Below are 16,790 nucleotides of genomic sequence, written 5' to 3'. Positions count from 1 at the left end.
ACTTTTTACAGTGTGGTAATGCTACTTTTACTTAAGTAAGTGATTTGAATTGTTCTTCCACCACTGGATAATACCTTATTATCCCTACAATTTCTTTCAGATCAAATCTCTAATGCTTTCCATCTTAATTATTATTCTACTGTTGTAATCACTTTTGCATGCTTCTGTTCGCACCGAGTTTTGAAGTCACTAACCTGGTGGCTGAGGTACTGAAGCTCCAGCAGACCCCAGAAAACACTGTGTGCCATGAGCCCTGTTGTCTCCAGAGAGATTTGATTTATATCCTGCCTCAGTCTGTTGTTTGGCATCTTCTCAGTCCCTATACCCTCTGTCCCCCAGAGCACGAGCGAGCCAGCCCTTCCCATCAAAACAAATAATTTCCATGCCAGTGCTTTCATGCAGCCACATATACCCATTTTTAATTCAACTAGATCACCAACAACAATAAAGATGTTATAAAGCATTTTGATACATATTCCAGATATTTTTTACATAACATGTCTGAGTAGTTCTTATCTGTACAGATTAAGTAAATGGTCACCACAATCTATTTTTTGAGGTGGCATTATTACTATAGAATGTGTAAAGGAAAAAAAACAACATACAACGAGTATGTTGTCAAAGTCATATCTCACTAGATGCAGAGGCTGACTGTGATCTGTTTTTATGTCTCAACAAAATGAGATCAAGGCCTGAGGCAAAGCACAGCTGGAACAATCATTCATCCCAGCTTTAAGAAGAAAAAAAGAAGGGGAAAAAAGACAATTTCATTTCATTTGTACACTAACGATGTGGGCACAATGGCCCAGCCTGGAGCCACAAGCATGAATGTCAGCATCCATTTGAAGGAGCTCAAGGGGCATAACATGACAACATCATCCACAGGTGTTGCCAAAGCACTACAGATCAAATAGAATTTATGTAAAAGCTGGAGAAATAAAAACAATCTTCAGGGCACTGAGAGTGAACAGACATTTAGGCCTCATCAGTGCTTTGGTCCGATGGTGAGAAGAAATCACCTCCGTGGCTCCGGGCTGTTACTCAAATCAATACCTTTTAAAAGGTTTAGACAAGGCACATGAAGGCACATGAATCTTTCAGCTTCTGCATTTGGTGTTGCTACTATGTGGCTGCTTCACTAGTTACAGATACAATGTAATCACATGAAAATCCATATTAAGTTTTTGAAGCCATAACCTGGTGTGTGCCCCCATTCGTCCCAATCCAAAATAATGGGCAGAAATAGCCCGCAGCAAAGCAGGTGTGAGGCGACGGATAAGAAGGCTTATCTGCATTACAGCAAATATACTGTAAAAAAGATCACATTAGCATAGGTTTTGCCTGCGAAAAACTCTTGAAGGCAATGGCATGGAAAGATTAGAAAAAAATGATGGGAATAAATAAATTTGCTTGTTCCTCGAGGCTGTTAAAAACACAAGGGTGGTGGTTATGGCTGCGATGCTGTAGGGCTCCCAGCATCATCACTCTTCTCTGATCCCCAATGAAACTGTTTATCCATTCATTTCCTCTTCATTTAAGTGGCAGATGGAGGAGCCTCCTTCTCTTTCTGAACTAGCCTGCAGGTTTATTAGTCCCACCACAGTGGGCTATCTTCTCCAGCAGCTCATTCATTTCACTTTGTTGTCAATTCAGGCTATGAACTTGATGTCTTTGCCCTTTATCTCTCGTTTTATTTTATAATCTGACTGATGATTGAATCAAGAGGTAATTAGAGAAAAATTCACCATAGGAAGAATGGATGTGATGTTATAGATCAGAGAGATGTGGACTGATTGGAGAGGGCAGTCTCTCTATATATAGAGATTCTCCACTGGGACTAAGAAGAAGATACATTTAGCGGACACAATGTGGGATGATTTCTGTAGAAATATGGGTACATCTGGCTCCGTGAGGCTGTACTTACGCACAGCAAGGCTTTGAGCTAACTTCCAACTTTGGCATGCTAACATGCTCACAATGACAATTCTAACATATGCTGATTTTATGCTGAGTTTATCAGGTGTAACATTTACCATGTTTGCCATCTTAGTTTAGCTTGTTAGTATGCTAACATTTGCTAATTAGCACTAATTACAAAGTACAGCTGAGACTGATGGGAATGTCATTCGTTTTGCAAGTATTTATTAAGAAACCAAAGTACTGGATGTTGTGAAATTTTGACCTGATGAAAAGTTAAGGGATCGCCAAAGGTTTTACAATTCCTCCTGAGGGGGGCATTAATGTCCCAACCAAATTTTATTACAATCCATTCAATAGTTGTTGAGACATTTGACTGAAATCCACAAATGTCAACCTCAAGGTGGTGCTAGCGGAAATATCAGGGCATCACAAAAGGCATTAGGATACATTGTCTTGGAACCATGAATATCATAGATACCAAATTCCATGGCAATCTATCCAATAGTTTTTGAGATATTTCAGTCTGGACCAAATTGGTGGACCGACATGACTGACAATTCCATCTCCAGAGCCCCGCAGCTAGCATAGCTAAACTGTTTAAATTATTCTGAATTGGCTTTTCATTATAAAACTGTCTACATGTTTTCTCCAAACATTCCAAGTGACTGAATTGCATTAGATGCTCACAGACAGCTCATAAAATGTGTTCCATGTTATCACACATAAAATGTGTCAAAATGACAGACTTCCAATATGCAATTAATCAGCTTTTTTTTTTTTTAAAATCCTGATCATTTGGCAGGATGAAAAAACAAAAACATATCAAAGAACAGTCAGGAAGGTCTTATTCCATTTCCCAGCAAGAGAGTAAAAAGTATCTTTCATTCTACAAAAATATATGTCTGATTCAACTGGTATTGTGGATTTGAGTTTCAAATAAGGGATTGGCTCAGTAGAATGTGTGGAAAAAGACAAACGTTTTAATGCCTCGAGGCAAAGCCTGTGCCATCTATTAGTCTCAGCCTAAAAGCTATATTTACATTTCTGTGTGATTCATGAAAGGATGTATGAGGCAGATTTAATTTGAGAAATGAAGAAAAACTTCATATTGCATCTTTTCAACACAGTTCTGAACTTCCAAGCTCCATGTGTGAATGAACATACAGTAAAGTGTGTTAGCTGTTCTCTCCATGTCATAATGTTCGTTGTACATAGTCCCTGACAAAATTTAATAAATCTTCAGAAATTGTCTTGTGTTGCCTAACTAATTTACAGTAACTTGTGATATACTATATTATTGGGAGAATACAGTTGGGCTATGTTATCATTATGTAAAATGCTCTAAATCTGATCTATCTTAAAATGTTTTCAATATACTATTTGTTTTTCAAGCACTGATTAAATTCCATTATTCATTTTTCTAAAAATATCTATCTTTTGCTTATGGTAACTATGGTAACCTTTTTTCTTATTAATAATGGCAATATAATAGGCAATATAAAATAAGCAAATAAAAGCCCTCTTGAGAACCTACTTGAGAAGTGCCTGCTTTAGCTCTATGTCAGAGCTAAAGGCTGTGTACCTGCTGTGTGCCTGTTGTCCATACAGCACAAAATGATAAAAAACATTGCAGAAGGTCATGTTAGGAAGTCTGGGAGTGTGCCATGGAAAAGCCATCAACTGCCCCCCCAACCTCCCCTCCCATTTTCAACTCAGTGCACTCTTTAGCAGAATTATTGATGGTGCTTGTGAGGTACAGAGGACTGGAATGAAGATGTCTCAATCCATGGGCAGCAAAACAAGAGGCAAAGGGTGGGGCAGGGGGAACAACAACACATACAGTATTTGTGTTCAACATGAGGAAAGAGAGGAAGAAAAAAGGGATCTCCAAAGTGGAGCAACTTAGAACTCATCCTATACTGCTGTTACTGTATTAGCAGTGGTGGAAGAAGCAGTCAACTTCAAAATTTGTAGTAAAATGCAATCCTGCATTCAACATTTAACTTAATGTTAAAAGTAGAGATGTATTAACAGCAACAATTTACGTATCAAAAGTGAAAGTACTCATTATGCAGAGTGTTATGTCATCATATGATTGGATTGTTTTTACTAATGTGTTGTAAGCAGCAGTTTTATCTTGTTAAGGTGGAGCTATTTCGTAACTACTGATCTATATGAATGCGTAATGTTTTATTAACTGAACATGTATTTTCTGTATGTAAAAACTTAGTCTGCTTAGTAGCTACATCTGTCAAATAAATATAGTGGAGTAAAAAGTACAACATTTCCCTCTGAGTTGTAGTGGACTAGAAGTATAAAGTACCATGTACCATGAAATGTAAATGGAAAGGACAAGCACTTCAATATACAGTAGTACTTAAACCTGCACTAATTGATATATTTAGCCACAACACTGACATATCATCACCCTTTAATGGTAAACTTAGTTGCTTATTTAGACATCAAGCAGATACGGAGCACTATTAGCATTCATTTGGAGTTGTGTTTCTGGCCACCTGGTGAATGTTAGTCCAATATTCACCCTCCTTTTAGCTCTGTTTTGGTCTCCACCAACTCCTGAGGGAAATATCTGACTCTTTATCAGCTAAATGCACCGCTATGTTCTGGTGAACATAATGATGCATTTAGTCGCTAGTCACTAACTTTGTCTGGCTGTCGTTTGGTGCTGGGCAGGTCACCTACAGTTGGTTTATCAAAGCCTTTTCACTGTAAACAGCTGCCTGCTGTGGCTGAAAACAACACGGATAAGAGTGAACCAAAACAGTAAAGTTGTGGGCTGTAAAACCAAAACAATGCACTGTAAAATGTTAAAAAACTCAGTAGAGATGAAAGGAACTACAGAGTGGGATGATAATTCTCTTATCATAGTTTTGGGTTTGTTATTTTACTTCCTGTCTTTGTTTGCTTTTCCCTCCAGTTTTGATTGTTTGCCCCGCCCTGATTAATTGCACCTGTGTCTCGTTGTCTCCCCTACCTAGGAGTATTTAGTCCGAGTTTTTCCTTTGTATAGTGTCAGTTCGTTATTTGCACTTGCACATTGCATGTGGTTTCCCATATGTTCAGCTTGGACTTTTCTTCTGTTCCTTTTTGACACCCTTACAACATCTCTGGGGGTTGTCACTAAGAGCGACCCCTTTAACATGCAAATAGTCATGTGATCCATTGTTGATGTAGTACATTTGAGTAAATGCCCTCACCATCCACTCCTGTGTATTAGTAATATCACATTTAAGAATTGAGAAAACAGAAGCAAATCAATCAGTCACAAGGAATTTAAAAAAAAAAACAAGATTTCGAATTGTTTGCAAAAGTGTCAATCAAAGTAAAGTGTGGCCATTTTTTGCAAATGCAAAATTAAGTCCGATTTTTCTGAAGAGAAGTTTCACATTTTACTTCAAAGTGTTACATTTCTATAGAAAAGAGTGGGAGAAATGTGGGGGTGACATGCAACAAAAGGTCTGGGTGACTCTACTGACTCACCAGGAGGCTGGAGAGAGCATTTTATGTATTATATAGAAACTTACAGTACCTTTTTTTTATAATAATGGTCATGGTACATAATGTGCTTAAGTACTCCTGGTAGGTGTTTGACAATGGATGTTCATGGGTCGTTTCAGGTGTGGAAAGGGTCTGTGAGATTGGAAGAGAGTGGGTGGGGTTTTTTATGTGAAAATGTCCCATTTCTTCAGTTTCATCATGCTTACAGTACCTTACTCATCTCCTCTAGTTTAGTGCTAACAGATCTGTTTCTTCTCTCTATTCCCAGGATGTACAGTACATCATCATAATACTGCTTAATGCACTATGTGTAGATAAAAAGACAACAAAGGAATGAAAAGGAGAGACATGATTTCAGTAAAATAGACCAAAAGGATGTTTTGATTGTGAGCTTTTGTCATTGCATCTTTATGTGTCTCATACAAAGAGAACCAGGGTGATATGTATTTTTTTTTCCTGTGGACGTCCTTGACAACTGGTCTTGATTAGAACAAGCAATTACAAATGTTCTGTAGTGAGCTCTTTGCTTGCATCTTTGTTTTCTCAGTGAAATTAACATTCCATACCTCAAGCCCCTTTTCAATCACCACCACAGAGAGATGACTCTTACGCTGACAGTTAATGAAACTCAGTGCCCCAAGATTCATCAATAAAGTCATGAGCACCAGCCCCCTTGATGTTTATTCATAGCATGGGCAAGAGGAAAGCCTGATTCAAGGCAGACAAACAGTATGGCCAGTGTCCCTTTTGATAAATGCCACGGTCATAGAGAACATCCCTGTGATTTGAGTTTATAGGAATGAGATCATAATAGCATGGTCTTATCATGAAAAAACTGGTTGATTTAAAATGAGGCAGTTAGTTTAAACCTTCTTTCCATTAGGAGTATTATTGAACACATATGATAGCTTGTAAATAATTTATTCTATCAGCTTGTTTCTGTGCTCCTGTTGCGTATATGATATATACCCAATCAATGACTAATTTCGAAACCGATCCAAATTAGTTTCACTAACAGAGATTCACATACATTTTATTTTCGTTAACTCTTATGAGACATTCACTTATTTGTATAATCACTTTTATGTTTCTGACCAATCATTCCCATCAAGAGCCTTTGTTTAATTTTTCATCCTCTTTTTTTTTTGTACTAGTGTAACCCCTGAATGCAGTACAGAACGCCTCCCAGATGTCATTCAGCTTATATGTGTTTATGATACCCTCTAGAGGAACATTGACAACATCGCAAGAATAAACTGTTGCAACTATTGTTCTTATTAGTCTGCGTCATCCCTGTAAATTGTATTAAGAATTGGAGAGGTGTTGGTTTTCATATCCATGTTTTTGTTTGAAGCCACATCATCCCAAAATAACATCACCACAAACTGTATCTTTCAGAATTACCACTGAGCTGAATCAAGGTCTCTTATACAAACAAAACATAAACTAAACATCATTATCTTCATAATTGTAATTGATTTTGCTGCTCAGATATTGTATTGGAAAGTATTATAATATATATATGTTCATGTTGTTGTGCCGACCTGCAAGTTGCTTAGGAGAATAAGGAGAATCAAAATTAACTGAAAGTACAGTAGCCAATATGTATAAAGTGCTGTATTATATTGTGTAGTATGTTGTATTAAATATTTGCAGTATGGGAAATAAAGTAAAAAGTATCTGTACTGATTCAGTCACAATCTTCTAAAATAACTCAAACCTGCACCCTTTGATTTTGTCACCTAGCACAAGTTATTCCACTGATGCAAACAGCAGGGTCACCATGTTGATGAGAGCTGACAGCTCAGATACAAACACCTTCTTTCATGTCATGAAGTGACTACAGTTTGTGAACCAGCATGCTGTGCCGCATATTCTGATAAGTAGTGATTGAATTCAGTTGCAACTCAAGTGACAATCCAGCAAGTCTAATGGTTTTTGTTAATGTTATTGTTATGATTAATAAATAGGTACAGTATTATGTAGTATATGTTTTTATTCTTAAGTCTTATTATTAAGTCTGCTATTTTTTTAAAAAGTTGTTTTCCCTCTGTGGTTATTTAGCCTGTCTACTTCACTACAACACACTTTAGCTACATTGAGCAATCAGGAAAAGAGGAACCTTAGTTTTGCAGAAATAGGTCAACTGAAGTCTGACTCAGGTCAGCTGTTGTGATGTACCCACCCATAGCTAAATCATGTACGCGTAGACATATTCTTGCTAAATATAGTTAGGATGTTTACATTGGGTCATTGGGTTTTGTGAATGCAAAACAGCAATACTAATGATGACAGCAGAACAGTTAATTTCTGGTGCCTTTTAAAACACTTAGTTTTGTCATCTTACAGAACAGTAAAAGGTGTAAAACCACTGGGTTGACTGTTGTACAAACATATGAAAGACTACCACGGTAAATAAAGATCAACTTAACCACACATAAGCATCACAAAAGAGAAAACATACACACAGATCATATGGGCTTGAGAGTATAGGCAAGGTAAGTTTATTAACACAGCAGCTTTCAAACACAGAAGCAATTGAAAGAGTTTTACTTAAGGCATAAAATGCATCAAAGTGAGATATAAAAGAGAGTATAATAAAATTAAATAACAAGAGAAGTTTCTAAGTGTAATAGAAATAGAAGTACAATAGAAATAGAAATACAAGTTCAGTAAAGGAAGTTATTCAATTTGGCACAATGTATTTGAATGTGGCATGGTTTGTTCCTCCTCTATTTAAATTGGTAGACAAATTTAAAGAGATGAGTTTTACTGTAACTGCAGTGAAATGTCAAACTACCTCTTTATATTTAACACTATCAGCCGAGCAGTAGCTGTGACTAATATTACCGTATAAAAGAGGAAGCTGGTTGACCACTCGTCAATGTAACACACACAACAGTTCAACTTCCTGCTTGTCTCTCTGTGTGTGTGTTTGTGGTTTTGACGAAAAAGCAGAGAGAAAGAGAATGAGTATAGGTGGATTGGGTGGCACTCACTAAAAAAGCGACACAAGTTGAAGCTGACAGCAGCAGAAAGCAGGATAATGGAGCCACAACAGATCAGAGAGGGATACTTGGTGAAAAAGGTAAGAATAACTACAATAAAATAATATCCACTTCCTTGCATTGCATTTGTAGAGCTTGAATGCATTTTTTTACAAGTCTAACAATGACAGTATTATAAAAGAATTGACAACTTTATGCAACAAAAAGTGCATACATTCTGAATTACAAGAGATACTGAGAGGTTTGGCTTTCTAGCAACACTATATCTATTGGTAAGCAATTACAGTAAAACTAGAGTGCAAATTGACTCAACTACACGAAGAAAGACCAACTTAATAAAAGTGTGTGGCAAAGGATGCAGAATTGCATAATGTATCAGATTTATAAGAGGCTTGACAAGTGCCACTTTTGAGTTTTTTAACCAAAAGGAGATGCAAGTTCATCACTTACCCAAACTGTAAAAAAATAAATAATAATAAAAAGTCTGGACTGGACAAACAGCACTGGTAAAATGTAATGCTGTTCCAAGTCAAACCAACACCTAGAGGAACGGATGTGCATGTCAGTTGAAAGTTGATGCATTATACGCAACTACACACTTCTGTTCTGCAATTGCAACAAAAAAACAAGTTCCTGCTTCTGTCCAGAACCAAGAGTAAAACATGAAATGCGTTTTGTAGGTTGTGTTTCACCATTTATTTTACTTAAAACAGATTTACACTTGGAGAGAAAACCTAAGAATGCTTTGCCCTGAAACAAATGCTGTCTATTTGCAATATGCAATGAATATACTGTAAAATCCCCAAACACACAACAAAATAAATTCCAACTACTTTCATTTCCTACACGTAAACTAGAATTGTTTTTAAAAAAGTGTAGTGAGAATGTGTTCTTTTCACACTCTAAACCCACGCCTACGCATTTTTCTAGATCAAGCCAAGTGTGACATTTGCTTTCTACACACTTAACATGCCAATCAAAAGCACATTTTTAAACGGTATTTTAATTAATTGCTTTTGTGTGCTCAGTTTTATTATTCTTTTTATGTAGTTTACATGAAAATAATGTTCTTTTCATTTTGTAATTTATTGTGAAGCACTTCGTAAACTCTGTTTCAATGTGCATAGCAGTGACTAAATCATTACTGATGACCTTTGATGATGGTTGAGATATCATGGCTAAAGTATTTGATTTTATGAATAATCTGATGACAGTATGGTTGCCATAAATAGCCACAGCTGTGTGTAATGATCATGCCTAAAGATGGCTAAGGCATAGTCTGTGAACTTTTCTTCTTCATAGACAGAGTGGTGGAACAGACACAGGCATTAGCAAACAGTTGATTAATGGTGTGTTTATGTCCATTCATCACTTATTGTGGGAGTGTCAATAAAAATACAATCAAACACTATGCTCAAGGCAAAAAGTTGGTCAAACATAAAACTTGTATCAATGTCTAGCAGTAAAGGCTCAACATTAGAGGATAAGGTTTGTAATATTCTATCTAATCTTTCTACATCATCATTCTTATTGTCAACAATGAATTGATCTGATTAATAACAATTGTCTGTGTATCCAAACCCTGGTATACAACAGCTTATTGCTCTGTGTCAAAGACCTCCATTTTTGTCCAAAGATATATCAATGCGCCACACTGCTGCACTTGGTGACATTTCCCTTCATTTGAGTGAACATGGGCATGGAATTTTATTTGGAGTCAGTCCCACATACACCTTCCTGCTGCCATAAATACTTGCTAGAGAATCAAATGTGTATTGATCCATGGCTGAAAATAATGCCAAACATATGCACTATTTACTCCTATGTATTGTTTGTTAGAAACTACAGAGCCCAGCTGATACAGGAAATTACTAAGTATTTTTTTCTAAATACATTTTTTTATTTGTGACCAGTTTGTTTTTTAAGCTGGACATCTTCCACAGGAACAAATCAGCTTGGAGTGTGTGCCACAGACAGTGTAGGGAGGTTGGAAAGTATTGAGAAACAAAATAAATCATTAAACAATAAGAAAAGTCCAGATTAGTGTTAATACCTGGGTGAGTGGAAATCAGATTTATGCATGCATGCTTAATTTAATGACATACACATGGCTTTACAAATCTGTATTGCATAAAAAGAGTTTTAGTATTGAAACTACACACAATGAAAGAGAGAAAGTGTGAATGGTACAATATCTTGCTACACAGTGCAGGATATGAATGAGGACTTCAGCTGTTCAGAAGGCAAAGGCTGATATTCCAACACTATATTGTTACATATTTCTGTTATGTTATTTATCCCCTGCATGGTTGGATTTGTTGGCCACAGCCACAATTATGCACACAGCTTTCTTGTGATGCTTGAAGGCATGTGTGTCACTGCAGATATATTTTGGGAAGACTTCTAACACAAGTTATGTATCTTTAAATGTCATACTTTCTCAAAAGCATGCCTTGCTGGAAAAAACTCACTGGTTAAACAATCTGCTTCTGTTTCCTGAGGGAGTGAAGGGAGCAGAAGACACTGCAAGCTGAACAGGCATGATCGTTTGTTCAATACCAAACCAAGTGAAATGGAAGATATACAGTATAAACACAAACCCAAATAGTTCCAGAGAAAGGTTGTCATTCATCTTCCCCATATGTATTACTAATAAAACTATAGATTCATTTCTGCAATTTCATGTAGCTGGGAAATGGTGCCTGTATGTTCATGCCACCAAACTCAATGTGTCAAACAAAACACAAAGCAAAAGGAATAATCCATGTCAAACTAAAACTTTATTTGGTATTTTTCATGTTACATCATCTGAACAAAAACTTCTCTCTTGTTTTATGTGAAACTTTCTTACTTTTGAGTGACTAGTGACCTTCAAAGCCATGCACTCTGCCTCGTATTTGAAGGCCACTGCTGAAACTAAGCGTGAAGTACGATGCTATTCCTAGTGGTTATATTTGAACAAGGGAGAAGATGAGGAGGATATCAAACTAACAGGCATGAGTACCTTTATTGATGACAAAGACATTTTAAAATAGGAATAAATCAAAATATCCAGTTACTGTACAACATGCCCTCTGTATGAACTACATCCTCGACAATACTTTTGCTCAATGCTGCCTGTTGTCACCTGTCTTATTGACCCTCAGGGTACAGTGCTAAACTCCTGGAAGCCAGTGTGGGTTGTGCTGTCAGAAGATGGGGTGGAATTCTATAAAAAGAAAACAGACCATTCTCCAAAAGGAATGATCCCACTAAAGGGAGCCATGCTCAACAGTCCTTGCCAGGATTTTGGCAAGAGGATGGTAAGAAAATGTCAAGTATGCCTGCTGAAATGTGAAAATGACAGTTATGGCAGAATATATAGGATTAGCCACAGTGTTCAAGACTACAATTAATGTTTAAGAATTAATAATTAAAACACTGAATTTGAAGATTTGATTCATTTGAGACAGCTAATTATTCATGTTAGCAGTTGGTTTGTAGTTTATTTTCCTTTAATCTAAGGGGAAATCTCAAGAGAAAACAGAAACTATAACAGTATAACTGACTAATAATGCTCCATTTAGCTGGTTTTCAAGATTACCACAGAGAAGAAGCAGGCTCACTTCTTCCAAGCCTCGCATGTGGAGGAGAGAGAGTTTTGGGTCAAGGACATCAAGAGAGCCATTACCTGCCTACAGGGGGGAAAAAAGTTTGCCAGGAAGTCTACAAGACGCTCCATTCGCCTGCCTGACACAATCAACCTGACGTATGTTCTGTAAAATCTTCTTGGTGGTGGAAACAATAATTTGAAAAGACCATTACATGGATTAATTTATTACACACAGTGGATGTGTCTGTCCTGAATGGGGCTTATTGTAACTTAACCTGTGACTGCACAAAATAATGTAAATCTAAAGATATGCTTCTTGGCCTCGGACTAACACTATGATAGCATTATTCCTATAGGTAGTAAGCTAATGAGCTGGATGTTTCAATCGTAGTCATCTGGACAATAATTTCAAATTCAAGACGTTTCGGCTCCCATCTGCAAGTCATTCTCAATTGTGAAAATGGTTTGAGAACTCAGAAATTTAAGCTACTCTGTGTTGCTTAAGCTCTGCCCTCAGGGAGGAATCTTAAGCAACAGAGTAGCTTAAATTTCTGAGTTCTCGAACCATTTTCACAATTGAGAATGACTTCCAGATGGCAGCCGAAACGTCTTGAATTTGAAAACAGTGTCCAGATGACTACGACTGAAACCTTTTCTACAATGAACACTCCTGGACGAATGTGGGACTACACCGGCCTAATGAGCAGGAGTTGCCACCTTTTGCATCTTACAGTAGAGCAGATAAACACACTGTTTGATACATTCCTTAAAATTTTGCTCTTGTGCTTTTGGTTATGGAAACACTAAAAAAAAAAGTATTTGTTTACTACTGTTTGTTCTTACAAGTAGAGCCCCATGCACACCAGTTCAGCACGCGGAGAAAATGCAAAGCTTGACAGGACTGCGGTGCCTAGTTATGGTTTCTAAGCTATTATTGGACACTCACTGGGGTTTAGTGAACAGTCACTTGCTTGTGCCTAGTAATAGAATGATAGATGGCATGACATGTTGACAGTGTCTACATTGTGTTTTCTCAGTGAGCTGTACACGCTGATGAAAGACCAGGATGATGGAGTGAAAGAGTTAAAACTGGAGCAGGAGAATCGAGTCTTCAACCACTGCTTCACTGGTACTGTTGGCTTGGTTTTATTGATGTTACAGGTTTGAAAGAAGGTTGTTTTTTTTTTTAAATCTTCTGACTTGTCTCATCATCTTCCCTATTTTTGCACAGGTGCGACAGTGGTAGAGTGGCTGATTTCAAAGGAGAAAGCGAGAAATAGGCCCGAGGCCCTCATGTTAGCAATAGGGCTCCTGAATGAGGGTTTTCTCCAGCCTGCGGGTGACCTGTCAAAAGAGGGAGCAGAGAGCGGAGAGCAAACAGCCTTCTTAGATGAGACAAATGCTCTTTATTACTTTGTAAGTTCAACTTAGTGTTGAAAAATTACTATTTAACAAATAATTGCATCTTTACTGTAAATGGAAATTATGTATTTCTCAGTCTTTTTCCAGCAAGACAAATGTTGACACAATAATGTTGTTTCAATGAGATTAACTAAGATTATTCATGTGTATCTATGTATGACGTATGTGTGCATGGCTGTGCTTTGTGGCAGGCAGATAGTGGGTTCTTCTGTGAAGGCTACTCCAGTGATGAAGATGTGCTTGTGAAGGAAGAATTCAGAGGAAACATCATAAAACAGGGCTGTTTACTTAAACAGGTGAATCAGAAAGCAAGCAAAAGTGTCTCTGTGTTTTTGTTGCACTGCATACCTTTAAAATGGTAATTTACAAGGTGTGAACACTGTGTCCATAATAATAAGAATCCAGGCTCTTTGTTGTCCAGCTGCAAAACATTGCACTTTTCAAAGTAGCTCTCACATTCAAAAACATGCACAATAGCTAAAAATAACACACACAGCAATCCTGTGGTGGAAAGTGAGAACTTTTTCAATTAGGCAAGTAACTTGTCTCCATCACAGTTTCTTGACACCAATGCCACGTTTGCTGTTTAGTGACGTTCAGCAAATTAGATAAAGCATGTTGTGTTATTTTATCGCAGGGACATAGGAGAAAAAACTGGAAGGTACGAAAGTTCATACTGAGGGATGACCCTGCTTATATGCATTATTATGATCCTACAAAGGTAAATATTTTGACTTGTACAAGCTGAAATAAGAATAAGAGTTTCTATTACTCACATAATCTTTCATGTTCCAACTTTCTGTCTTATTTTGTCTCCTTTCTTTCTTTGTGTCAGGGTGATGACCCTCTGGGCTCCATCCATCTCCGTGGGTCTGTGGTGACAGCTGTGGAGTTTGTGCCTGATGGTGAGTGAGACCGTTGTCACAGGATACACACACCCTGTTGCTTCCCAACTGTGACACACTGTAACCAGGAAATATAATTGCTATTTACTGTCAGTAGTTTCTCTTCAACTCATCCCTTTTAACTCCTTTGCCGGTTTCAGCCAAAAAATACGACGTTGACGGCAACCTCTTTGAGATCATCACCTCAGATGAGACTCACTACTTCCTCCAAGCTGCTACAGGCGAAGAAAGAAAGGAGTGGATCAAAGCAGTACAGGCAGTGTCAAAAAGTGGAAAATAACAGGAGCAGTGAAGCAGCTGTGTAATATATGCCAGCCACAGTTGAACCTCTTGATTGTAAAATCCCATGTTTGAACCATCTATAATTACAATTAACAATGTGTCGGCTAAGTATGACTGAATTCTTATTATACTGTAGTGCTAAGTTGTTCTAGAGTAAGTGGCACTCTTAGTGTATACAAGAGTTTCACTCTTGCATACACTATCAAACTAATGTTACAATGTTTTTGTGCAGTAACTAATTAAAGAGAAATAAAAGCTAAAGTCTAAATTTAACAGTATAATGTTTTATCACCAATGCCTAATTGTATTTCCAAGAAGGCTGATCTGTGATCATCTTCAAATATACAGATGATATACAACTGTGCAGAATTTTGTAGTTGTTGCATCTTTTAACTTCCAAAAAGTCAGAAACTTAAAAACTGTCTGTTTGAATATAAGAGGCAGTAAAGAGGAAAGAGGCACTCTGTGTTTTTGGTCCAAGGCTTATTATTCTGCCCAATGTGGTTTTTGTGATTTCCTCCTCGTTCACTTGTCTTTCAAAAGTTTGAGATAGTTTGAGCTATCATACAAGCACACTCAGTTCCTGAATGTGAACTAAGTCTGAATCATATCTCGCCTTCACAGTTCAGTGTCACTTTGTGGCTTACAGGGCTGCTGCATCTGTGAGAGAATTTATCAGTGACAAATGACTGGCTGCAGTATGATTACATTAAAAAACTTTGAAGCTATTAAAAGTGATGACAATTGAAGTGAAGATAATTAAAGGCTGACTTCCAGTTTATTACAACTTGGGGCTTATTTTTACAGTTTTGGCCATCAATTCTATCAGTGGTAATAATGTTATACTTACCAAAACATTTGCTGAGATCTGGGATCATGAAAAATAAGTCAGACAGGCCAAGAAACACATGCACTTAGACAATCATACGAGTTTTAAACAATCCCCAGGTTAGCCAAACATATGTGGAAGAGAAAACAATGCCAAACGGTAAAATTATTTCCTAAATTATCACAGTTTACAGATTGACTTTGACCCAATGTACTTGCAATAGCTGTGTGCAGTTTTCCTGTGGAATTAGTCAAATTTGTTATATCAGGATACACCCGTGAGTTGTATCATCTTGTTTTCATCAGGGATTATCAGTTTCAGTTTCAAGTTTTATTGTCACACATACATAGTACAACATATAGTGAAATTTTTCGATGCCTAGCCCCAGAGCGAATCTAACAATTAGATAAATAAAATACAATAAATCTAACAGAATAATCTAATAGAATATTGAATTTGTTCTTATTTTCTTTGCCATTTTTGTCATATACAGATATGACAGATATCTCTATTTGATCATGACAATATGATATACGGTAGCTAGTTTAGGCACAGACTGACAAGCTGAGCACATCTGCAAGCCGTGTGAACAGTCATGACTTTCAAACATAAAATCGGCAGTACCAGAAAAGATAAGAGAGAAAAAACAGGAGGAGAAGCTCCCTAATTTAGATTCCGTTGGCATTTTTATAAACTAGTCCGCCAGTCCAGGATGACCCCCCTCATAGTAGCAATGCAGCAGTTCGACTGGCATCAGCATTGCTGCCCTCAGTGCTGTGTCAACAACCATGTAGCAGGTAAAGTTAGGCCAGCAAGCTAGATAAAGGCCTGACGTTACTCCTAAGTTAAATAATCGTATTGTGTTAGTTATATAGTACTATTGGCTGCAAGTTGGCTACAAGTAACTTACTTGTAGGTGAGTACAAGTGCTTTTTCAAGTGGACAAGTATTTGATGGGCTGCCGTGCCCATTTTTAACAGACTGTTTTCATTTCGGAGTCAGGTTTCCGCTGACCGCCTGTTTCATTGTGTAGGTGTTTTTCAGATGTGTGTGCCGCAGTACCAAACCATGCGCTTCATCAGTCTTTTTAAGAGTAGCCTATTCGCTACACTTTTTATCTATAGTAATAAGTATTATTATTATTGTTATTTTTACACAAGATTATTAATCATCTTGCTTGGTGCTTGTACATTATAAGGTAGACTATGAGGAGTATAATACTATGGCAGCATGTCCAGGCCCTGTTGTTGATAAACCACAGGCCCACAGCGGTACTAAAACACAGTTTAGAAAAGTCATGGTGTTGAGAATTA

General features: G+C 37.3%; 1 protein-coding gene across 1 annotated transcript; it reads left to right on the top strand.

The window, feature by feature from the left end:
* Positions 1-8,331: 8,331 nt before the first annotated feature.
* Positions 8,332-15,114, top strand: plek (pleckstrin). Its single transcript, XM_044215014.1, has 9 exons — positions 8,332-8,527; positions 11,594-11,749; positions 12,014-12,195; positions 13,077-13,168; positions 13,271-13,455; positions 13,653-13,757; positions 14,099-14,182; positions 14,297-14,366; positions 14,507-15,114. Exons 1-9 carry the CDS (start codon positions 8,486-8,488, stop codon positions 14,644-14,646), a joined length of 1,056 nt encoding a protein of 351 aa, XP_044070949.1. The 5' UTR covers positions 8,332-8,485; the 3' UTR covers positions 14,647-15,114.
* Positions 15,115-16,790: the final 1,676 nt, after the last annotated feature.

The sequence above is a fragment of the Siniperca chuatsi genome, linkage group LG11, assembly GCF_020085105.1.
Source record: "Siniperca chuatsi isolate FFG_IHB_CAS linkage group LG11, ASM2008510v1, whole genome shotgun sequence".
Classification (NCBI taxonomy): Eukaryota; Metazoa; Chordata; class Actinopteri; order Centrarchiformes; family Sinipercidae; genus Siniperca; species Siniperca chuatsi.
The sequence above is the reverse complement of the archived record's forward strand: the minus strand, read 5'-3'. Positions and strand labels throughout refer to the sequence as shown.